This window comes from Aplidium turbinatum, chromosome 3 (assembly GCF_918807975.1).
Source record: "Aplidium turbinatum chromosome 3, kaAplTurb1.1, whole genome shotgun sequence".
In the NCBI taxonomy this organism is placed as follows: domain Eukaryota; kingdom Metazoa; phylum Chordata; class Ascidiacea; order Aplousobranchia; family Polyclinidae; genus Aplidium; species Aplidium turbinatum.
In genome coordinates, this window is record NC_137474.1 from 20106107 (window position 1) to 20131089 (window position 24983).

At 38.2% G+C, this 24983-nt stretch overlaps 2 protein-coding genes across 2 annotated transcripts in view; both read left to right on the top strand.

The window, feature by feature from the left end:
* Positions 1–24983, top strand: part of LOC145767359 (rotatin-like) — a 72710-nt gene that overhangs the window by 3067 nt on the left and 44660 nt on the right. Inside the window, 8 exon segments of the mRNA XM_082579169.1 lie at positions 11040–11227; positions 15059–15257; positions 15504–15586; positions 18918–19166; positions 21888–22026; positions 22109–22265; positions 22617–22878; positions 23115–23201. Of these exon segments, the coding sequence (XP_082435295.1) occupies positions 11040–11227; positions 15059–15257; positions 15504–15586; positions 18918–19166; positions 21888–22026; positions 22109–22265; positions 22617–22878; positions 23115–23201 (1364 nt within the window).
* Positions 8594–9085, top strand: LOC145767626 (zinc finger BED domain-containing protein 5-like). Its single transcript, XM_082579482.1, has one exon. The coding sequence runs from the start codon at positions 8594–8596 to the stop codon at positions 9083–9085; it is 492 nt and encodes a 163-aa protein (XP_082435608.1).

Genomic DNA, 24983 nt, shown 5'->3' on the forward strand with positions numbered 1-24983 from the left:
GGATGCTTCAAACTGCCAAACACATTTCAAATTCTGCCAAATTGACTGCCAACTCACCAAAAATATTTGCCAAAATTCTGCCAACTCAAAATTTTACTGCCAAACAACGTAAAATTCTGCCAAATTTCTTGAATTTGACTGTGAAATTTGCCAAATGGTAACACTGCTGCTTATCACGAAATAATGGCATAAATGGTTTAACGATCAGCATATGAAGAGCTTGTTTCCAAAACCGCTTAGGTGCCACTTTTACCAAAATTGAGTTTAGAGTGTCATTAGGTAGAGTACCGTATTACCATAGGTACCCACTATCCATTCCTTTTTTTTCCAAAACCTTCTCTTTCTGCTTCAAATTTGACACTAAAAATTGCGTTTTCTTCCAAAACCACTTACGCGCATAAACGTTTTTCGTGGTTTTCTCGAAATCACGAAAGTGGATGTAAGCTGTTTTGGAAACAAGCTCTTCAATATCACATCTTACAATGGCTTAATCATCATCATCATCAACAGTATCATAGCCGATGCGGCCTTTGATGAACTAGATGCTCAATTCGTAAATTTTTCCAGTGTTCCCTTTGTCGCGCAGTGTCCCAAAGTGTTCTTGGTTGGCTGATTGATGTATTGAAATCGGATATAAATGTTGTTCTTTGTCTGCCACAATGGCTTAATATAATTGGTTTTTCAGGCCTTGAAACTGAAGTCGGCCATTGCGGCCTTGGCAGCAAATAACCTACAAAAACTGACATTTTGTCCGCTGGATCTCGCCCTTCCGTTGGCCGCATTTGTCTGCCATGAAGTTCCAAAAAAATTTACGCAAGCGGCCTTGTGAATAAAGTACTTTGCCACTTATAATCACAAAGGATTAGAAAGCAGTCAAAGTACCCGATAAATCACAATACATAAATCACAGTACACCCTGTCTATGCTTGAATTGTTAACATTATTGATTGACCAAACAGCTGATGTCTGACATAAGCGGGATGCAAGTGACATCACAATACACTTTATTGATGCGATATATTCAGTCTTCGAAATTAGCGTTGGCAATTGCCGATGCAGATGCATGAATGGCGCACTAGCGTCGGCAATAAAAAAGCCAAGGCCACACGATCGCTTGTAAGGTTAGGGTTAAATATTCCCCCCAGTTGTTGTGGCACTGCCATAGATTTGTTCTTTAGTCAACACCCTGATGGAGCTCTGAGGAAGAGGCGTGTGGATTGGTATCAATATCAAAGCCCGAAAGCCGCAAAACATATATCATACGCTTCATTGCGAACGGTGAAGACGGTGTAGATTTACAGCCAAGCGATGAGCCTCTTGATGTGTCTGATTTCGGTGATGACTTGACAACCTCATGCTCCGATACAGCATCTGATGATTCTGATTTTGAAAGCTAGTTCTTTATCACACAGACTTTGTGTTGTTCGCAGTAGCCTATCCCAATTGTGCCGAAATTATGTTAGTGTATACGTAAATCGAGGCGATCTTCTCGTAGGGTGCTATTAATTTGTTAGAGTTGGTTGAGCTAACCTGGTTGAGCATTGAGCAATTAACATTATTTTTATGATAATTCAACGTTGCTAGATGTCGAATTAATGCAAAACAAACGTAATTTCTTATTGGGTATTGTTGTTACGCAATATAACTCGCCGGGAAAATTAAGCAACGTGCGACGTGCGTATCTTGTAACTCGCTTTATTGCTACTTAGTATATTTTTCGATAGACTTTTCTAAGTATAATATATTTTTCGCTGTTTGTTTTACATGTTTTGGTACAATTGTTTCATAATAAACGTTCACAGCAATTGCCGAGGCAATTTCAACTTTTGTCGTTTGGCCTCGCCAGGGGCTTGTGATTGGCCGCCGAACAGCTTGCTTCAGTCAGACACGTTTTGCCGCCGGAAAAAAAAAGTTGTTTTGAGGCCTGTGGATACTGGATACAAATGGTTTTGGAAACAAAGTGTGATGGTGCGTAAGTGGTTTTGGACACAAACGCAATTTTTAGTGTCAAATTTGAAGCAGATAGAAAAGATTTTGGAAAGAAAGGAATGGATAGTAGGTACCAATGGTTAGAGCTCAACCGAAACATTGGTCAGCCGATATTTATTGGCCGATATCAGGGTTAGCTGATATATTGTATTGGCTATTTTTCGCCGATAAACATCGGCCAGAAAAAGTACACTCAAAACCAGACATACAATACCTTTAGAAACACAAGTTGCTCAAACGTCATGTAAAGAGCACATTCAAACTCTCTCGTTTTAATTACCTGCACGCAGGCTGCACAAAATCCATTTTTGCACGCAGTACGTGGGTGCTTTCAAATGTCTTGTTTTGTGTACTTGGAAAGGCGCTCGTTTAGATGCCTATTTAATTGGTGCTATCTGGTTAGAGTTCGCGCTCCAATTGCTGCCTGGTTGTGCTTCTGTTTATCGGGCTAGTGGTGGTGACACCGGTCTTTGTGCGAATCCTAGCAGAAACTCCTGTCACGTTGGACTACTTTACTATAACAAAAGATATTCTCTTCTTGACATGAATGCTGAGAAACTATGTTTTTTGAGCCACAATTTGAAACTGTTGAACTTTGATTATTGAATTGAACACAAAACGATGTTGCATTTGGTTGTTTCTGTGTTTTTTTTATGTGATTAGTGTTAACAATGGATGTTCCATTACAGCAGGGGTCACCAAATGGCGGCCCGCGGGCCACATGCGGCCCGCCACGCCGTATCGCTGCGGCCCGCGGAAGGTATCAGCTTAGAAGTATAACCAAAAATACTTTTCTTGAGGAGTCAATGAGCATGAAGGTAAAAAATACTTTCCAGGAAGCATATTTTTGCTTTGCATACAATTCCACCGATCGACCAATCAGATTATAGTTCTAGATGGGGGTTGCTTAAAGTTATTCCAATGCGATGTCCAGCCACACTGTCCCAGTGGTTGATTAAAACGTCTGTTTTCGAATTTCGAAATTGTCTGTGAGCATAGGGTTGCTTATTTTAAGTTTGTAAGTGTCATGTAAACACTAGTGTGCGTTTCACCGTTATTGTGTTTCACAAGCAGTGTTCCCTTTAAGCAAGTTTTTGTTGGCAAAATAGGCCGGTGTGCCAAGTCAATTTATAATAAATTGACAAAGTATTATATATAAATTTAAAGACATTTTCTGGTTGTATTAATAAAATGAAATATCTTCTGACAGGTGTTGTTTGTATTAATTCTGGTTGTATTATGGTTGAATTTTCATAAGACAACTTCTGGTTGTATTTTCATAAGACAACTTCTGTTTGTATTATGGTTGTATTTTCAAAAGACAACTTCTGGTTGTATTTTCATAAGACAACTACTGGTTGTATTATGGTTGTATTTTCAAAAGACAACTTCTGGTTGAATTATGAAAATATTTAGTTTGGTACTGCAAAATGTTGTTAATCAACAATTCTTGCCATGCTGACAAGCACCGCAAGTAACAGTTGTCTAATAATCAAGAAATACGGTTTTATAGACCAAGCCTCGAAATTTGTACTTTTTTCCGGCGGTCAAGCATGTCCTACCGGACTGGCCCTTTCAGCGGACATTTAATATCTCAACCGGACATATTTTTGCATGTAGATTTTGCACAAAATCACACTAGACTACAGTATTGTGTACGGTAGTCGTGTTTGTAGAAGATTTTCCACAACAGAATAACTCTGCAATAGTTTATGGCTTAATTAACCGGCCCTGAAGTATACTGGAGCAGATTGCTTGCAAATAAATCAGTGCGTTAATGACAGTCGTGCAACCACGCAATAAACACAATTGAAAACAACAATCCAAATTTCCTTATTACAAAAGCAACTACGATCACTTATTCCGTGGTTTTCGCGTTATAGAATCGTTGTGCCAAGCGATTACTGCCGGCGCGGGATCGTAAATCTCCAGCTCAGGACCGTCCAGACAAATGCGCATCAGTGACTCAATAGTGTTAGCCCTCAATAGTGTTAGTGTCTAACTAACTAACACAATAGTGTTAGTCTAACACACTCCCTTCTGTGCAGAAATTCTATTTCTATCAGTATCAGCGTGGATACGGTCGCCACATTCGCCTAAGCACGTGCGGAACCCAGCTGAGACTTGCTTCTCTGTGACGTTTCTTTTTAACAAACGATCAATGTAACGCAATAATCCTCATTGTTAAAATTAGAATACATATCCTGCCGAAAAGTTCAGACAACTTTATTTTAAGGCAACATTGCAAGGCGTTGAAATGATGTAAAAATGGCTACTTTTGCCATCAGCTCGTTAATCACGCTACTCTAATGTGATCTTTAAAGCAATTGCTCGTACTATTATTGTTTCAGCTCCGTATTTGTTCGCGTTAAACAAACAATTGTAACAATTCAAATTTAAAATATATTTTTGCTGCATTAGCTCTATTTTTGTCAAGAATTTTGCGGCGGTCATTTATGACCGACCAATGAGTCGGCTTCGGCGGACATTCGAGGTCATTCCGGAGGTCATGTCCGCCATGACCGCCGGAATTTCGAGGCCTGTAGACTCTCACAAAAAGATGAAAAACCAACTCATTGCTTTTTTAGAGGGAACACCGTTCATGAGTTACGATAGAAACGTTTTTTTCGGTGATTTCTACAAGCGTTTGTTTCATGGTGCCTAGTTTCTTTCTCCCCGTTATTGGAGCCTATTTTTCGCTGATATGTTAGCAGCATAGCAGGTCACTGTTGTTGCCTGTATTGCGATGTGTCAAACATTTCTTTGGTTACTGAAACTGTTAATTGCAAGATATCTTTTGCGAAGCAAAGTGACATCACTCTTGCTTGGCGATGAATATTCTAATGAAACCGTTCGCCTCGCTACAAGTGCGCAAAACAAGTGGCCTCGTTTATTAGACATTGCTAAATAAGTCAAAAGTGTTGTTAAAGGAGCTTGGCCTGGCGGTAGCGTTGTTCGACTAATTTTGTTGCTGCGGTATTCTAAGATAAATAGTAACAACATGTAACGCAGAATACTAGGTACGAAACGCGTTCATTTCTAGCATTAGAGTCAACCTGCCTAAAATTTTATTAGTGCGGCCCGCCACACCTCTCCTTAGTGCCAAAGTGGCCCGCATGCAAAAAAGGTTGGTGACCCCTGCATTACAGCAACCAATGCATAAACTTTCTTGGACTGGTTTGTTACTTAATAACTTTGTTGGTAACAAATATTTCTGCGTGGGAGCAACTTTTTATGCTGCATTGATACATAAAACAATAGATGAACTAGCGATCGGCAGCAGGAAAACATTTTTAAATGCAAACCGCAACAGCTTCGCGATAAATAATCACTAGAACGAGTAGAAATGCTACAATCCCACCCCAGACAAAAAATCTGTCATTTTTACGTCTGCAGACGTTGAATCAATGTAAAAATGACTGATTTTGCTGCCTGAAACATAGCAAAAATCTACCATTTTGCGTCGATTCCATGTCATCAGATGTTGAATGCACCCAAAAACAACATAATTTGCTACGTTGACGCAGCGTGCGTTTAGCTTATTGCGCTTGCAAACAGACTCGATGCCGCTTTCGAAAGTCGAAACCTCTGCAGAGAATTGTCGCAGCAGTGAATCGCTTGCTGTGAAAATGAACTTGAAGTCTTGGCCCGAGGTAACCACTAACCAACGTAACAAGGGCTGGTACAAACCGCATTGCGCACATGCGGCATAATCAACACAACAACGGACTCGCACAAACTGCATGGCGCACACACGACCGTTGCCATGTAAACCCGATCAAAGGCGGGGAATATGCACATCTTTTGTTTCATCTGCAACACGAAAACGGGCGTATTACAGCGAATTGAAACTTGAAAGCTGGTCAGCGATAAGTAGCGATATTGTAGTGAAAAGGGAGCAATGTCAAGTCGAAAACTTAATCAAACGTCTCTCCGTAACTATTTTTCAAGGGCTGTTTACGGATGTCAGCAACTTTTAAATTTATTCAAGGTGACGTGCTGTTGAATTGATGTAAACATGAATAATTTTGCTTTCAACAGGTATAATTTCAAGCATAATATGATCAAGTTAGTATTTTCATTCCATTTACAGTATATAATACCTTTTAGTAAACCTTTTCGTCTCTTGTTTCATGCTAATAAATCTAGTTCGTTGCTAAACTTTATGTTGTGCTTAGCTTAAAGAGTCGCAGTCCATCAACCGCTAGCCAACGCAGACGCATAGCATGTGTTTTGGTCGAGTTTTGTTTATAATAATTAACGGTAGGTCGAACGTAGCGATAACTCCGAGTGTGGCAATAAAAGCAATCCTAGTGTGACGACATACTGTAATTACGTGATCCATCTGCACGGCATTTCGCTGAGTTTACGTTGCTGCTGACGAAACACGCTTTCGCCCCCACGACCAAAAAAATAGTTAGGCGCCTACACTGGCACCGACTTACAGGGTTACCGTACCGGGTGGCCACGCCACCCCGTTTAAGTTACATTACTTACTGCAAATAAATGTAATTTGAACGGACGTTTAAATCTTTTTTTAATCATTGGTTTTCGCTTCAAGTCAACGTAAAGCAAGAGGTGAACCAATACAGCATTGCGAATAAAATGGTTGTTTTTGTCACAAGCATGATGCTCGCGTAACATCAAGCAAGCTACGTGAAGATTACGCAACACATGGCTACGAGTTTTTTCCTTGTTGTTGTTTCGATCGTTTTATTTGTTACTTGTCATAAGTCATTGTTACATTTGTTAGGTTTACAATGGGATTTATTAATCAATAAAATACGGTCTTTCCATTGCCTCCCTCAAAAATCTTTTTTGAAATTTTTTAAACTGCTCATAATATCGCTATAAATTATGACAGCTATAAAATACTTGGAATCAAAATTATCTCGATGATTGATGGCTCCACCCCCTAAATCAGGGGTTCCCAACCGGTGGTACGCGTACCACTAGTGGTACGCGGGAGCTTTCCAGGTGGTACGCGAGCAGCTCTCCGTTGCATGCGATATGTAGTAGTATTGTCAAATAAAGTAGCCCTATTGCAACAATTATTTAATTTTGAGTTTCTAAAATATGCGAACAACACTTTTATTTCTTTCCGTACTAAATTCTCTGCACTCAGTAGGCTACTTTTGTCGATCTTGCTCCCTGCTCTCATTGTTATTAATACAATGCTGCTGTGCGAACTTAATGGTGTCTGTGGCGAAACTGTTATGTGTGAATGGTGTCTGTGACAAAACTATTACGTGTGCAATGTGGTCTGTGCAATTGCAGAATTGCGTTTATTCTGATATTGGTTTTCCGACGTGTAGTGGCTGAATCCTGAACAGCATTACATTTTTGTCTAAATATTTGAAAATGTCGAAGCAAAAGTATAGCGCAGATTATATTAAGTATGGCTTCATTGCTATTGAACATCGTGGAGATAGCTTACCTCAGTGCGTGATCTGTATGAAAACCCTTTCAAATGGAGCTTGAAACCAAGTTTGATTAAGCGGCATCTTGAGTCCAATCATGCAGATAAGATGAATCGAGATAAGAGTTATTTTGAGCGACTTGGGGAGATCGTGAAGCGACAGCTCATGGATCAGTGGATCACACAGGCCAGTTTTACCGAAATAATGCCGGAATTGTGAAGGCGTCCTACGAAGTATCTCTTCTGGTGGCCCAAAACAAAAAAGCTCATGTCATTGCGGAGTCACTTGTTTTGCCAGCAGCAAAGATATTAGTCAGAAATTTGATTGGAGAAGATTCAGTGGCAAAGTTGGATAGTGTATCGCTTTCTAACAATACTGTGAAACGACGCATCGAGGAAATGTCAGTTGATATCACTGACCAAGTGATTGCAGGAGTAAGAGATTCTAAGTTTGGATTTGCCTTACAACTTGATGAATCCACAGATGTCACAAACTGCTGCCAACTGCTTGTCTACGTCCGCTTTACACAGAACGATGCTGTAAAAACGGAATTATTGTTGAATCATGAGGTGTTCACTACATCAAAAGGAAAAGATATTTTCAACTCTTTGGATAATTTTTTCAAGGAAAATGAACTGGATTGGGGAAATCTTGTCGGATGTACGACAGATGGGGCTCCCATGTCAAAGCTGTGTCACCTCGTGTCATAAGTGTTCACTGTTTCATACACAGGTTTGCTCTTTGCACAAAGGTTCTTCCTGCAAAGTTGTTAATGTGCTTGAACAGGGTAGTCAAAATCGTAAATTTTGTTAAAACATCAGCTTTAAATACTCGATTGTTTAAGGTTCTTTGTGAAGATCTCGGCTCAGACCACACTTGTCTCCTCTATCACACAGAAGTGCGCTGGCTCTCTCGAGGAAATACAACTAAGCGTCTTTTTGAAATGAGGAGTGAATTACTTTTTATTTTTCCAGCACAAAGACCATGAGTTTCAAAACGATCTGGAGGACGAGGAATTCATTGCAAGATTGGCTTATTTGTCAGACATATTTGAAGCTTTCAATCATTTAAATCTGTCATTTCAAGGGCAAAACTGCACTGTCATAGACTTTGTTTCAAAACTGGGAGCTTTTATCCGAAAGGTGGAATTATGGAGGAAAAATGTGGAAAACAAGCGCTATGGTATGTTTAAATTTCTGTCAGCCCTTGAAATGGAAATCAGTGATGACTTTTCCAAAGAAATTATCCAGCACCTCTCGCTGCTAACTGCTGAATTGCAGCATTACTTTCCAAATACCACAAGCTGCCCATACATCACAGATCCTTTCTCAGTGGACCCAGCCGACCTACCTGTCGGTACAGGGGAACAAGAGGAACTGATAGACATGCAGGAGGATCAGACAGCAAAAAAACAACGCAAAGAATGTTCTGCAATAAACTTCTGGCTTAGTATGGCTTCTTCATACCCAACGCTAGCTTCCCACGCTGTTCCACAACTATTGATTTTTCCTTCTACTTGGGAATGCGAGCAGGGATTTTCTATTCTTATGAACATCAAATCAAAAAATCGAAACCGACTAAGTGCCCCTGGACATGACTTCAGATGTGCTATCAGCAAAGTTATGCCACGCATCGATCAACTGGTGAAAGATAAACAAAAACAAAAATCTCATTAAACTTAGTTGTATTGTGTTTGTGTTTAGTTGTGTCTTTTTCTTTGTTATTCTGATGCGCTCTGTACTGTGTGGTGTGATGGACTTTGTGATGTTTTGTTGGTAATTTTGATTTCGCTGACTTTACATTCAGATTCATCATCTTGCAAATAATTTAATATTGGGTCAAATTAGTTGTTTTGAAAATAGTGGTACGTGTTGACAATCCGTGGTGGCTAAGTGGTACGAGAACATAAAAAGGTTGGGAACCCCTGCCCTAAATGAATATTATATCTATTTTCAAATTTCATTAAAAAAATGCAATTTTTGAAACTTTTTGAGTTTTATTTAAAAAGTGCACTTAGTAAAGTAGCAGTTTTAACGTTCTGCAAATTTACACGTTTACATGTAACAATTTTTTAAAAACACATTTTTGTTTCAACTATGTCGCAACTGCTTGATCTATTTGCCAGCAATGAAACAATTTCATTAATGCTTCCAAATGTGGTCTGCATTGTGAAAATATACTTATTGTTGCCTTCCACCACCTGCGAGGCTTAGCGATCGTTTAGTGCACTCAGGCGCATAAAAACCTACTCGCGATCTACCATAACGCAACAGCGATTGAACCATGTCCTAATTTTAAATGTTTATCAAGCTGAAGCTTCACTATGTCAATCCAGCTGTTTACAACTTGACCAGTTGATTAACAGTTGGATTGACATAGTTGCTGTTCGCAAAAATACTTTTGCCAAATGTTAAGTGTCAGAGCAGCGACGTAACAATAAAATTCACGACATACTTCCTATGCTTTGTTTTAAAGTTGCTTTGTAAATTATCGAGCTACAAATCAGGTGTGAAAAGACAATTGCATCTACGAAACACGCTTAGTAAAAATCAAACAAAAACATGCAGTTTGAAAATTTTTAGGTTGCCATATTGTGCTATCCGCCACCCCGTGCAAAAATAAAAGTCGCCTATGTCGGTTGATATATATCGGTATCGGCCTAAAAATTTCATAAATATCGGCATCGGCCTGAAAAAGTGATATTGGTCGAGCTGTACCTATGGTAATACTCTACCTAATGACACTCTAAATTCAATTTTGGTAAAAGTGGCGCCTATGTGGTTTTGGAATTGGGCTCTTCATTTGTCAAAACGCACCACCCAACATCATATTCATCAGTTTTCACATTTTCAGGATACACGTTACGTTACACACCTTATGTGGCTGCTGGCTAACCTACCACAACCCACACATTTGAGTATCGCAAATTGACTACACAAAGTTAACCAAACCAAAGTGACAAAGAATCAAGAAAGTAATATCACCAGTCAATGAAAAATATTTAGGTCAGGATTTAGAAAACTGCAGAAAAACCTAATAAAACTCACACGATTGACCCTGACTGAATTTCTTTTCTAAAAAAATTGAAGAAAAAATAAGGCCAAAAATGCCATAATTATGTTGGCTTTTTTATTGTTCTGAAAAGAATCGAAGAAATAAAAGCCAGATTCCAAATCCAAATTGGCAACCCTGGCTTTGGTTTGTAGCAATGTTGTTGAATGAAAACATCTTTCTCAAACTTAAAAAAGTTTGTTATTGGTTTGCTCTTCACCAGACTTTTGTCATTACTCTGTGCCTCTACAAATAAAAAAAAACATAGTTTTTCACTCTTTTAGAAAATCTTGTTTGTTGCCAATGCCAACTTGCAAACTGGATAAATTATTACGCTTTATTACTTTTGACTTGTTATTCTTTATGATGCATAAACTATAAATCTTCCCAGTTGGAAATGTCACATTCTAGAAGCATGCGTCACTTAAAGGTTTTCTTTATCTACAGTATGTATTAACTCAGAATTGTTACACAGAATTAAAACACACTAAAGTGGTGGCAAATAATGCAAAATAAGTGTTGCAAAGATTATAAAGTCACATATTTTTGTTTGGTAGGCTAAATGTTAACTTGTTTCAGGCCATGACCTTGCTGAGATTAGAGTGAGAGCGCTTGAAAATATTCTTTCCAAGCTAAAGCATGGGTTGATACGTGATGCTGATATTGTGCAAGAGCGTCAGCTAATGGTTCGTTTACTGCAATGGTTCAACTTTCAATCCGCACCCAAACCGGACTTGGTACTACAGCTGCTTGGCCGATTGACAAAAGTAAAAAAAAAACTTTTTAATTGTTGATTTTACTATAGACAGATTGAATAAAACTATTGTCATACAGATGTTGTCGGTTCAAGATGGACAGTTTTACACTGGTCTGCTACCATTCGGAGAATCAGATTCGGAGAAGCCGGTTAGGAAAAATCCCATTTCGGAGAAAGCCTTCAGAGTTTTCTAAAATGCCACAGCTGCATTTGTTCAAAGGAATTAGCTTATAATCGAGGTTTCTCAAGTAAAGTGTCAGTGAAAAAACTAAGGCTCAGCAAGGAAAAAATAAACAGTTATTAAACAGCGTTTCATAAAATTAAAAAATATAGGCCTAGAGCAGGGCTTCCCAAACTGGGGGTTGCGACCCCGCAAGGGATCGCGTAACGAACTTCAGGGGTCGCAGAAGGTGTGCCAATTTTACTCAAACTACTGCATATTAACACTTCTGTGCAAGTTAAACACGTTGAGAGTAACGCACCCAGTACGCGTATTTTCGGAAATTAGTGTGGTAAAACGGAATCGGAATTCAAAACCCTTTTATTGCAATGTGAAGAAAGATGGCTTTCAAAAGTTGAAGCTAAAAAGGTTATTAGTGTTGAAAACTGAAGTCGTGAATATGCAAACTTTGCCACCATTTTCGCAATGACATCTGGCTCTTGAAATTAAGCTATTTATCAGCTTTTCTTACAAAACTGAAAGAACTTGATTTGTCCCTCCATAGAGAAAACATTTCTGTTTTTATTTTGTTTTACATGGAAATCTAACATTAAAGCGTTCATCAACACATTAAGCGTCTGTAAACAAGAAGTGCTATGCTCGACAGAATTGGAATAGACGACAAAGATCTAAGAATCATTCAAAATTTATATTACGAACAATCAGCTGCTATCAGGATAAATGATGACTGCAGTGACTACACGCCCATTCAGAAAGGAGTAAGACAAGGTTGTGTGCTATCACCTGACCTTTTCTCATTATACAGCGAAATAATTTTAAGACATATTGAAGATGAAAGAGGTATTAGTATTGGAGGAAACAACATTAACCACATACGATATGCTGACGACACCGTTTTGATAGCCGACTCGGACGTAAAACTGCAGAACATATTAGATATTGTGTGTACGAAAAGCAAGATATTTGGCATGGAATTAAATAAAAAGAAAACAGAAACAATGGTCATAACAAAGAAAAAAGCAACCGAAACTCCTATTTGTAATTTATCAGTTAATGGAACAATTCTTAAACAGGTCCAAAAATTCAAATACCTCGGTACTATGGTGAATTGGGATGCAAGAGACGAAACAGAGCTCAACATAAGAACAGCCCAGGCAAAAGCAAGCTTTCAACAAATGAAACCAATTCTTTGCAATAAAAATATCTCTTTTAAAACAAGATCTAGAGTTTTAAAATGCTATATTTATCCTGTTTTTCATTACAACTCTGAAACCTGGAATATTTCAACAAAAATGGCAGAAAAGATTAATGCTTTTGAAATGTGGTGTTTCCGTAGAATGCAACGCATTTCATGGCTGGCAAAGAAAACAAATAAAGAAATTCTACACCAAGTGAACCAAACCAGAACTCTGTTAAAAAGTATGAAAACCAGACAATATAAATTTCTCGGCCATGTAATAAGAAAGCAAAAACTGGAGCATCTCTCTTTAACTGGTAAAATTTTTGGAAAGCGGGCACCTGGCAGACAAAGACAAACACATCTGGAACAATTTAACGACAAAACAGAAACAATTATCCATGCAACATATAATAGGAACATTTGGTCGAATTATTCATCTGAGGCCGTCGATGCCTGGTTCAGGCAAGGCAATTGAAGAAGAAGAAACAAGAAGTTGAAAATGATTCATTTGAAATGTTCTCATTTACTGAAAAATTTTTGGTTAACAATGATGTGAAATCAAATGTTATTATGCCTTTGGTCATTAAACCTTTGTCAAATCTTTTGACAGTTTCAGAAGTATTTTTATCCAAAATTGGACACTACCAAAGTATATTGAATCCAAAACCTATTTGCAACGCAAAAACAAAATAGCTAACCCACCGAGCACTTTTCTCAGAAAGAAATTACTGATCTATCTCCCTGACTATTTGTCTTGAAAATTTCCAGCAGAGGAAACTGGGGCAAATGCTTGGTAGGCCTACTCGTTGAGAGGATCGTCTCACTAATGACGCAATTACAAAGATCAGTTACAGTAAAGTCTCCCTCAACCCAGCAAACATTGATTTAGAATAGTGGGAAGAACTTTCTAGTGATAAGTCAATCTGGAAGAAGAGAACGAGGGAAGGCATGGAATTTTTCGAAAAAAAGCAGGATACAAAAGATTCAGAAAAATTAAAAACATTAGAAAAAAAGCTAATACAACCACGTTCCCAACTCTCCAATTCCATACAATGTGACTTTTGGCCACGTCTTTTCCACTGTAGACTATAGGGCTAGGTCTCCAAAGCCACATCCGACTGGAAATTAAACCAATGCTCGGACACGAGCTGGAGCCTACGACGACAATTTGTGCGAGTCAAGCGTTTTTAACTTTGATGAACAGACATCATCAAAACTAAGCAACGTTGAAACCGCCTTAGGACCAGCATTAGCCAATTGAGCCACGGCTGGACTTGCTTTGTAGCAAAAAACGGTTGTATCCATCACACTCATATCCATCTGAATAAATATGTTTGTTTCTGTGTTTTGTTTCCAGTAGGCTGCGTCTAAGCTGTAAAGTAACAGTCATTGAGTACCGTTAGCTTGTTTTAAGTTTTCATTTGAAAACCTTTCCATCAGTATCACAAATGTTGGCTATATATCGCATTATTTATCATTTTAACCGTGAAGGGTCGCGAAAAGTTTTAGGAGATTAAAAGGGGTCGCGAGCTAAAAAGTTTGGGAAGCCCTGGCCTAGAGGTTAATTAAATGATGATGGTTATCCCTCGTCTTTGAGGATGATGGTCTTCGCAATAGAAATATCTTGCGATGACGACTCAGTGTGCAACTGTGCATGGGTTGATTAACATGGACTTGATGATACACACTCAAAAAGCACATATCAACTTGACAAGGCCATCAGCTTTGTCCAATGGCAAGGCCAGCCAAGACGATTGGAGCTGGTGACATGCTGCAGTCTTCATCCACCTTCACAGTCGTTGTTAGATTGCATGAAAACTTTAACCACTTTGGGGTAGTAGTCCGATGAGAGAGTTAATTAAATAGACTCTCAGCCAAAAAGAACACACTGGTCAACTAAGTTAAAATCTCTTCTCAGTTATGGTAATAACAAAAATACCTTATAAATTTTGACTAAGCATAGCACTGGCATATTAGTATTGAACTACTTACTTGCACCAGAATTACTTGGAAATGATTGTTAGTTTGTCGTGTAAAAATTTTTGACCAGTGTTATAGGTTAATTGCCTAACCTTTTGCATGTGTATGGAGAGGTAAACACAAAAATCGCCTAACTAAATAATCCCTTCAAATTCTCGAAAATTCACCGAATCAGTTTTCTCCAAAAGAAAGCTGTCTCTGAAATGGAAATTCTTCGAATCAGATTCTCTGAATTGAATTCTCTGAAACGGGCTAGTTCGGTTTTACACTGACTCCAGGCATGGAAAAAGTCCACTTAATTCTACAGACCCGATAAAAATAATTTTGTTTGAGTGTTCTTGTGTTTTCGCTAAATATCAGGTCACCCGCTGGTTAGCCACTGAATAGTGTCATCATTAATGACAACTTGGCCTTCCATGCCATGGGAGGTCTGTACAGTGGGTAAGTTTGGATAGTGTTAGCTTATTCTTAGCACTGCCATTACTTCACTCATATTTCAGTTTTCTGCTGCTTGCAACTTGCTGTTATCGCTTGGAGCTATCACATTTTTGTCAAAACTTCGATCAGACTTGGACAATAGCTTGCGTCCCCTAGCTGACACTGTCATTGATAGGCTGTTGCATATTACGGAGAAAGACCTTAATCAAGCTATTGCGGAACCCCGGCGATGTATTTATGGAAAATCTAAATCCTTAGAAGGTGAATTTATGTACACTCACTTGTGGAAGAAGATTTCAAATATGTTAATAAAAAATTTCTTGTAATTTGCATTACTGGAGCATCGCTTCATGGCTCTATTGCTTACATCTGATGTTTTATTAATATAATATTCTAGTAGGCAAGAAACTGTGTTTGGCAGGAAATTTTCTGGTACTGAAAAACATTTGGTTTGTTTTACATGCATTTTAAATACAGTGTTTCTAAAATATTTATTAACTAACACAGAAGAATCAGCTGTCAGTTTATCCCCACAGCAACCTCAGTGTGGCTACTTCATGTCTTCAGACAACCAACTACAGGAGGATACCGTAAGATCATTCATAACATTCTATGTCATTATTAAACTGAACATTTGCATACGTTTCCCACTATACTAAAGTTGATCTACTGTGTTACAAGATTTGCATGTGAAATAATATGTGACTTGTTTGATCACAACGTGGCTCACTAGATTGACATTATTAATCGCTCATTAGATTTACTTTTTGGACTGAGATTGTTGTTTTATTTTGATCTAGTGCCACTGGCCTATAAAATATTTTCAGCACTTCAACTGTTAGGTACCGTACATTTTGGTTTTTTCGAGTTTCTGAACCCGAAAATGCACTTAGTTTTCTGAATACATCTCGTTATCCAGATTGTCACAATTGTTTCTATGTCTTATACTAAAGATACTTTGGAAGTATAGCTTTGGTAGGGAGATGCTTTTTGAAAACCATAGACAGATAATTAATTGATAACAGCTTTACAAGATTGAATTGCATAATTCAAAAAATAATACATAAAATAAAAATAACTACATAACTTTGACTTTGGAAGTACCCATGTAGTCAATTAAATGGTCGAATAGTTTTACTTCTGAACTGATAAATGAAATCCTTGAAAGACTAAACAAATGATTCACAGCTTCCAGCTCGCAAAGAAATCAAATTCTAAACAGGAAACGTCTTTGTCGATTTCCAAATGAATGTACACTACAACTTGCAACAGCTACTTTATAATTGGCATTAACTTACACTTTCACAATCTATTCAATATCGGCTAAAACTCTACTATCGTCTTTATATACTTCTCTACATACTTTTGTTATAAGTCAACTTATCATACCATAATACACAACGCTAATAATCATACTCAAATCACGTGGTTATTTATAACAAGTTTGCTTTGACTAGAAGCTTCCAGAGACGAATGTAATATTAAATCACTAAAAGTCATTCTTGTAAGTTTCCAGAACCTCGCTTGCACAAAATCTTCTAGAAGCAGGTTTTGCAATAAAAAATTGTGTCGATAAATGTTACTATAGAGGGCAGTAGTCGACAAAACACCACAACAGAATTACACAATAAATTAGTTCAATTAATCTAGGAAAATAATGTAGCCTGCCGCGGGACTACGCACATTGGTTGTGACAGAGATACACCTAAATCAATAGGGTAGTTTCTTGTCAGCTACTTGTGCTCTAATTGAAAAGCATCTGGTTTTCTAGCACTACTGCCTCCAATTTACTGGACAAACAATTTTGTATCAGCTGATATACATTTATGATAAACAATAAATGCTATATGTAAATACTACAAAGTGCTCAATGCCAAGCAAAAAAACAAGCAGAGCAAATTAAATCAAATATAGTTATTACTCTCTAAAGCAGGGGTCGGCAAACTGCGGCCCTCGGGCCAAATGCGGCCCGCGGACAAACTTTTTGCGGCCCTCGAACGATCTTACTTTTAGTGGCGTGCATAAACTAAAGTTTCATCATTATCAATCAATTCAATTCCAACTTTGCTCATTTTCCCAATTTTGGCCTTTGTAAACCTTCCAACCCTGATAAGTAGGCCTACATATCACTTATCGTTTCCACTAAAACTAACTTTGAATCTCGATTTTGCAATTTTAAAAATCAAAAAAAACAGATTCGATTTATTTGCCATTTCATTTTCAATGGATGTCAATACTGCTCGACATGAGATGCAAATGGAAGTAATTGAACTTCAATCATTCAACATATTGAAGGCCAAATACGATTCAGTTCCAATTGCCAACTTTTATAAAGACAATGTCCAGAAATCCACCTATCCTCACCTGTATGACAATGCATAACGTGTAATGTGCATGTTTGGAAGCACATATTGCTGTGAGCAGTTTTTTTTCAAAAATGATTTACGTAAAGAATAAACTTCGCACTCGCCTGTCAGATCGTCATTTGAATGATGTATTGCAAATATCATCAACGAAGTTGCCAGTTGATTTAAACACCTTGGCCATGACACAAAAACAACATCATCCTTCACATTGACAAATGATAAGTAAATAAAAACAATGCATTGCGTTTTAATACGTGTTTGATAATAAATATGAAACGGCAACAAACACGTCTCATTGTGCAATAGACACAGGAATAGGAGTTGCAGGTGCGCCATGATTTTAAGGATAATGTGGCGATTGTTTATAGGTTGAAATTGATGCGGCCCGCACATTACCGGAAGTTTGTAGATTTGGCCCAGTAGTACAGAAAGTTTGCCGACCCCTGCTCTAAACCCTTGAAGCTTATTTCACCCTAAAATAGAGTATATTTGAATATTGACCTTCTGATGATCCCCCTTTTTAGGGTAAAACAGACCAGGCCTCAAAATTTCTATTTTTTTCCGGCGGTCAAGCATGTCCTACCGGACTGGCCCTTTCAGCAGACGCCGGACATTTAATATCTCCACCGGACATATTTTTTGCATGTAGATTTTGCACAAAATCACACTACAGTATTGTGTAATCGTGTTTGTAGAAGAAGATTTTCTACAACAGAATAACTCTGCAATGGTTGATGGCTTAATTAACCGACCTTGAAGTATACTGGAGCAGATTGCAAATAAATCAGTGCGTTAATGACAGTCGTGTAATGACGCAATAAACACAATTGAAAACAACAATCCAATGGTGTCAGACAAATGTGTCTAACACCCTCCCTTCTGTGCAGAAATTCTATTTCTATCAGTATCAGCGTGAATAAGGCCGCCACATTCGCCTAAGCACGTCCGGAAGCCAGCTGAGACTTACTCTGTGATGTTTCTTTTTAACGAACGGTCAATGTAACGCAATAATCTTCATTGTTATAATTAGAATACATATCCTGCCGAAAAGTTCAGACAACTTTATTTCAAGGCAACATTGCAAGGCGTTGAAATGATGTAAAAATGGCTACTTTTGCCATCAGCTCATTAACCACGCCACTCTAATGTGATCTTTAAAGCAATTGCCTGTACTATTATTGTTTCAGCTCCGTATTTGTTCGAGTTAAACAAACAATTGTAACAATTCAAATTTAAAATATATCTTTACTGCATTAGCTCTGTTTTTTCCAAGAATTTGCAGCGGTCATTTATGACCGACCAATGAGTCGGCTTCGGCAGACATTTGAGATCATTCCAGAGGTCATGACCGCCGGATATTTTGAGGCCTGCAGGCTGTCAAGGGTTTAGAGAGTAATATAACTATCTTTGATTTATGATATGTTAGATATCCCAAAAAGTTAGTACAAACTCAACAAAACTAAATGTATTCATATGTTCATTGAATTCATTGATCCTGATTTATCCTAATATCGCCCCAGTATTTAGTTTTCTTAATCCGTGTAATAATTTTCAGTCCTCAATTGTGACACCACCGATGGCACAGTTAGTCGCGGAGAAGTTGTCTGGATACCAGTGCCTGCAATTCGGAGGTTTCCCGTGGCACTCACTAACCGGTACAGACCGGCATGTGCTCACCTCAACCGGTGCCTCCTTGTGTTCACCCAGCGGTCATCTGGTCAGAAACGCGTGCGCCTTCCTGCTTGACGTCATCTTTCGCGATTTTCCGCCAGAAATATTCCTGCAGCGGCCATCTATTGTTCAAGTATGTGTGCGCTGTTTTTCGTTTTGGAGCCTGTATCTCGTTATTGAAGATTTAGGTTAGGTGGACAGGAAGTAAGCCAATCCTGTGTCCCACAAGTTGGTCATTGGTTCTGCTAAGGCAATTGGTTCTTAACCTTTCTTAACCTGCCGAACCCTTACGCTAATCTGCATGCTTTCGTTGAACCCCAAATTTTCACTGAGACGCAAAAACAAAAATCTATCACATTTAATAGTACTGTAATACATTACTGTGTCACAGCGATTTATGTTGTATTTCTGAGACTAGTAGTGAGATTGGAGGCTTTGTCTCAGAAACAGCAATTCTCATGTCATTTTTGCATGCAAGCCGGTGTCTTTTTTGTGCTTTAACATCCACCGGAATACTGTAGAAAGCGCATGCTCGCATAAATAAGAGGTTAGGAATGGCATGAGAACTTCAAGGGCACCTTTTGTAATAGCCTAAGATAATAACTTTCAATTTGTTGGCAACAAAACGTTTGAAAATTTGTTGTGTTGAAGTTTCTTTTTTGCATCTTGCTTTCTTGAATCTCGATAATGGGTCATTCCATGTCAAATGAGCAAATTTTTTGGAAAAATTACACCAAATGTCATAGATTTTATTGAAATTTGGCTTACTTGTAAATGTCAAAGAAATATTAAGAATGCAAAAAAAATTTTGAAAAATTTTAAACATTAGTGGAGTTATGGTCGTTAGAAAAATCACCATTTTTGCCTGTTTCGCTTCAGTGATTTTGTCCAATTTCTTGTCATATTTGTAATTTCTTAACCTACGATCATACAATATGACTGAAAATTGCTAGACAGACATTTTAAGACCCAAGGAATCCAAAAATATAGATTAAAAAGTCGTCAGAGAAATGCTTGATATAATTATAGAGGTTTCAATTCGCTACATGCATTTTTCGGAGGCCAAACTTTGGGGGCCTATAACAAAAATGGGTATAAAAATTAAGAACTGAAATTCACATATTTTATACTTATACCAATACTCTTTCATGTCAAATAAAAAATATGAATTAATTTTGATGATAACTACTATGATAAAAGCTAAATTTTCTGACTTGCAAATTTTGTACTTTTTTACACTTATTGTACAAGAATTTTTCTATGACATCACAACTTACATTATTGCTTGTTGATGACATCACAATTTACATATTGTTTGTCATGACAATTGTTATGTAGCTCATCAATGAATTGAATGCTGGTAATGCATTTAGGTTTAGTGTTCAATTTTAGGTTGATATAAGTACGGTATAAAATATGTGAATTTCAGTTCTTAATTTTATACCCATTTTTGTTATAGGCCCCAAAAGTTTGGCCTCCAAAATATGCATGTAGCAAATTGAAACCTTTATAATCATATCAAGAAGTTCTCTGTCAACGTTTTAATTTACATTTTTGGATTCCTTGGGTCTTAAAATGTCTGTCTAGCAATTTTCAGCCATTTTGTTTGATCACAGATTAAGAAATTAGAAAGATAATAAGAAATTGGACAAAATCACTGAAGCAAAACAGGCAAAAATGGTGATTTTTCTAATGACTGTATTAACTCTGCTAATATTTAAAATTTTCCAAATTTTTTTTTTTCATTCTTAATATTTCTTTGACATCTACAAGTATGCCAAATTTCGATAAAATCTATGACATGTGGTGTAACCCATTTGCTCATTTGGCGTGGAATGACCCTAATGTCATCCGAGTATGGACTGTTGTAGTATCATAAGCAAATGGTTGACGTATTTATGCTGGATATTTTGCGTTTGTTCAGAAAAGTAGTAGAGAGTTCCATCATTTTCAGTTGGACTAGTAAAGCCGTACTGCACATAATTTTCTGGCCACTTTCTTTTTTTGGCAGGCCTGTTAGGCTAAGTTAAACAACAGATGAACATATTATTATATTAGTATTATACAGTATGTACAATTGTACATACCGGTAATAAACAAGATATGTCTGGCGCATGAAATTAACACTGTTAGAAGTTTGCTGTCTTCGACTCTTCGTGCTTATTTTTATCATTCGTTGTTATTAATGTGTTACATTTGAAAAGGTGTGGCACTGTGGCAACCATGAGCCTTTCTTTTTTGTAGCATAAATATCTGTGTCTTAATACAGTAAAGAAATAAAATGTAGGCCTACCGGTACTGACTTATCGCTGGCTACTGATCAGTACCGCCAGTCATTGCAGTCAATACCTTGAGCAAATCTGCCTGCCTACAAAAAAGTACAAATACAATAAAGTAAGCATAGGCTAAAATTTCCTTTGATTTTCGAAACTTTTCTTGCCAATGTTTTTACAATGTTACGTAATAATATATATTTTTGCATTCTGTGTTACATGCAGTTGGCATCATTACATCACGCATCAAACACACAGATGTTTATTTACCATCACGTAATTGCTGCAATTAAGTTTCGGCTGGACAATATTTTCCAAAAATATTCGCTGATGTACCATTCAGTAGGCCGTGTGTTAATGTTTCAGAGGACGTTTACGCCGAACCCCTGAAACAGCTTTGTCGAACCCTGGTTATTGGTTAAGAACCGCTGTGCTAAGGCACAGTTTCCTGCTCTTGGTGGGAGTTAAACTGACAACTTTATAGTTTTGGGCCATACGACTCCAGCACACGACCACCCGAACGATATGACACGTAAACTGCCACCTTAACTTCACTGTTGAAACGTGACCGGTTGTTGCAGACGCTTCTCACTTTGATAAGTTCACGACCTGGTGGCCAACTGATGACCGGAGCTCTCACCTGCCTGCAAGCTCTTGCCGAGGACCTGCTTTCAAGAGTTCATTTCTTTCAAGATCCAGCCTTTTATTGCCCACGACAAGGTAATTGCGTTACTGACATTTCCATTATCAATGAATACGTGTCTATTTGACCTGGAATGACAGAAAAGATGCCATTTTACAGGGCTGCCATTTCATTACAATAGCCGACTGAGTAGCCGCCTCTCTGGTGCCGATTCCTTCTCTGGCAGTGATCTGATATCACGATCAGATGCAGAAGGAGCGATGAGATTCGAGAGGAGTGGAGGAGACGGTCGTGATATGTCATCTTCTACAAATAGGTTGGTTCATGCCACAAGGAGTGGTGATTCTAGAACACGTTTTTTTTATGTGTTACATTTGAGTTTCTTCCCGATCACCTTTACCCAGGGTATAATAAATTGGGTGGGTGTAGTTGCTGAAAGAATGGCGGCTTAGAGAAAGGAACTGGCCACCCTAGTCTCGTTTGTGCCGAAGGCTTAGTATGAAGAGAGCCTTATCTTCTCATCCCCCGATGCTTGGATCAAGTATGGGACTCACCTTACCTTACATTTGAGTTTAGCATGTTGTCAAATGAATGAATTGAAAAAAATGTCAACATAATTAGCAGTTTTTGCATGAATATACTTGCAAGGTTTTCATGTTAATGTTAGTACATGTAGTAGCTTGATTAAGGACTGGTTTAAACTTTAAAGTGCCAGATCCACTCCCCTATCTCGAACGAGGAGTTCATTCCCACATAGCTTCTCTCCTCTCGCCTGGGATGCAAGTCAGATCAATGAAGAAATGGAGAATGACATTTCTTCTTTGGAGCGATCTAAGATGACAGCACCTCACTTCTGTATCACATCACTGATAGCTACCCTACCGTCGTTGAAGACGGACAACTGTCGTTTGGCGCTCAACTTGCTGCAGGTACAATGGTGACCGCAAGTTTGTGGCAATTTGTATTACTGACTCGCTTTTGTTTTAAAAGGAAAGTTAAAATCATTTTACGTTTTCATTTAGTTTTATGCCAGCACAATAGCCTTGGTTTATAGCATTATACCCCATCATCGCTGTATAGGTCGTGCTGCTGCAGCCTTGCTGGTGGGGTTTTGATTAGCAATTGTTCTCTAACCTGCTGTTGACACGGAAGTGATGTTTTTCAGGCCAATTTTCCACTTGCTCGCCTGCTTAGTCGCACCATACGATCCAACCAGCTGTGGAGCGACAACTCATCGATGGCACTCAGCCTGGTCAGTGGCATGCCATCTGTTGTAATTTATCAGAATTCCGTTGGTCCGGTTGTGCGGTTTAAGAAAACACTTCTCGCCATATTAAAAATACCCTTTTTCCTGTTTTAATTGGGAATCTAAGAATTCTCTAAACCCCCACAAAGCAAACCATAATTCCAAATTGGTATCGCTCAGTAAATAGACATAGACGGAATTCCGAATTAAATGCCCTCAAATTTGGGGGAGCAAGTCTTTTAGGCGCAGACAGTTAGGCGCCGGTCAAATAGGTGCGCGGTTGCGCACACTGTGGCGTCTGGATATTTAGGTGTGGAGCACTGTGGCGCCCGTCCATTTAGGTGCTATTCCTAGTAAAGTCTGCAGATTATATCAGCCTGGCAGGTAGGGCAATGCTTTTCACACAGAATATTGTATTGAACAGAAAAATATGTTATGGCTTCGCTGTGTGAAGCTGCTTAAACTGGCAATGCTTTACACAAAATGTTATATTGAACACAAAAATATATTTCATTTTAATTAGAGATGTACCGATACCAATATTTTGGCCGATACCGATCCCGATACCGATATCACTTGTTTAGGCCGATACCGATACTGATACCGATATTTTGGCCGATACTTTGGTGTTACAAAAAGAAGTAATTTTGGTATATGCAAGGAAATATATCAAATGTTAAGTTTTACCCATGGCGATCTGTATACACAGGCCTTGACAACGTACGAACTAAAGGGCTGACTGAAGGCCGATGTATTTTCAATTTTGAAGTTTAAGCTAAATACATTTTATATTCCTTTTAAATGATAATTTAAACAATTTAAATTGCCAAAGTGTGATCACTGAATCCCAAATCACTGCAAAACTCCTAAAATTATGTTGACAAAATGACAATATTTTCCGAAATACTGGTGTTGCCAGACGCTTTTTGGATTTCCAGTACAAGTGCCAAAATCTATTCCGTTATTTGAATGGTAAAAACAGCACAAAAGTAACTCAAACTCTCACAAAATATAGACAAAGACTCTATTTATCAACTAATACTCAAACTATCAACTTATACTCGCGATTTTGGCTACTAACAGATCGGCCTTCAGTCAAATTTTAAGCTGCACGTTGCCATGGCCTGTGTATAAAGGTCGCCATGGTTTTACCTTATATGCATAAAACTATTAAAAAAAGATTTGAATTGGCATAATTTATTAAAGATTCAAGAAACCAATCTCAACCGCATTGTTGTGTCATAATAGTAGGTTTTAGTAATGAAAGGCCACCGTAATTGAGGATAGGTGTATAAGGGAAGAAAAATTACATCATAATTTGGGTTTCTGAAAATTAATAAAGTGTTTGCGTAAACTCTCCAAATAGGCTATCATAATTGATAATAAGATGTAAAATGTAAACCAAGTGATTTTTGTAGTCCTACAAAAACTATTCGACAAGTAATGTGCAACCTAAGGGCGCTTGTCGTTTGGTTGAAAAGCTTTTGCCAGGCCAAGACTACCTAGGTAGCAAAAATGTACAATTCTCCATAGCTCCCACCCAGCCAAACGCTTAAAAAACTCGTGCAACTCGGCTGCCCCCAGCAAGCCGGCTTCACCAGTCGGCGATTCAACTTTTACCCTTAGCCGCAACAAACTCACCAAGCCCAAACAATGTCACGGCAGAATAAGTAGGCCCAAAAAGAAAGCAATGAGACCACAAATCTTCACCAAACCAATCAAAATGGTCCCGTTGCGCCCAAGATGACAACCTTATTGCGAAGAAAGGAGCGTCCCCCCGGCCACCAG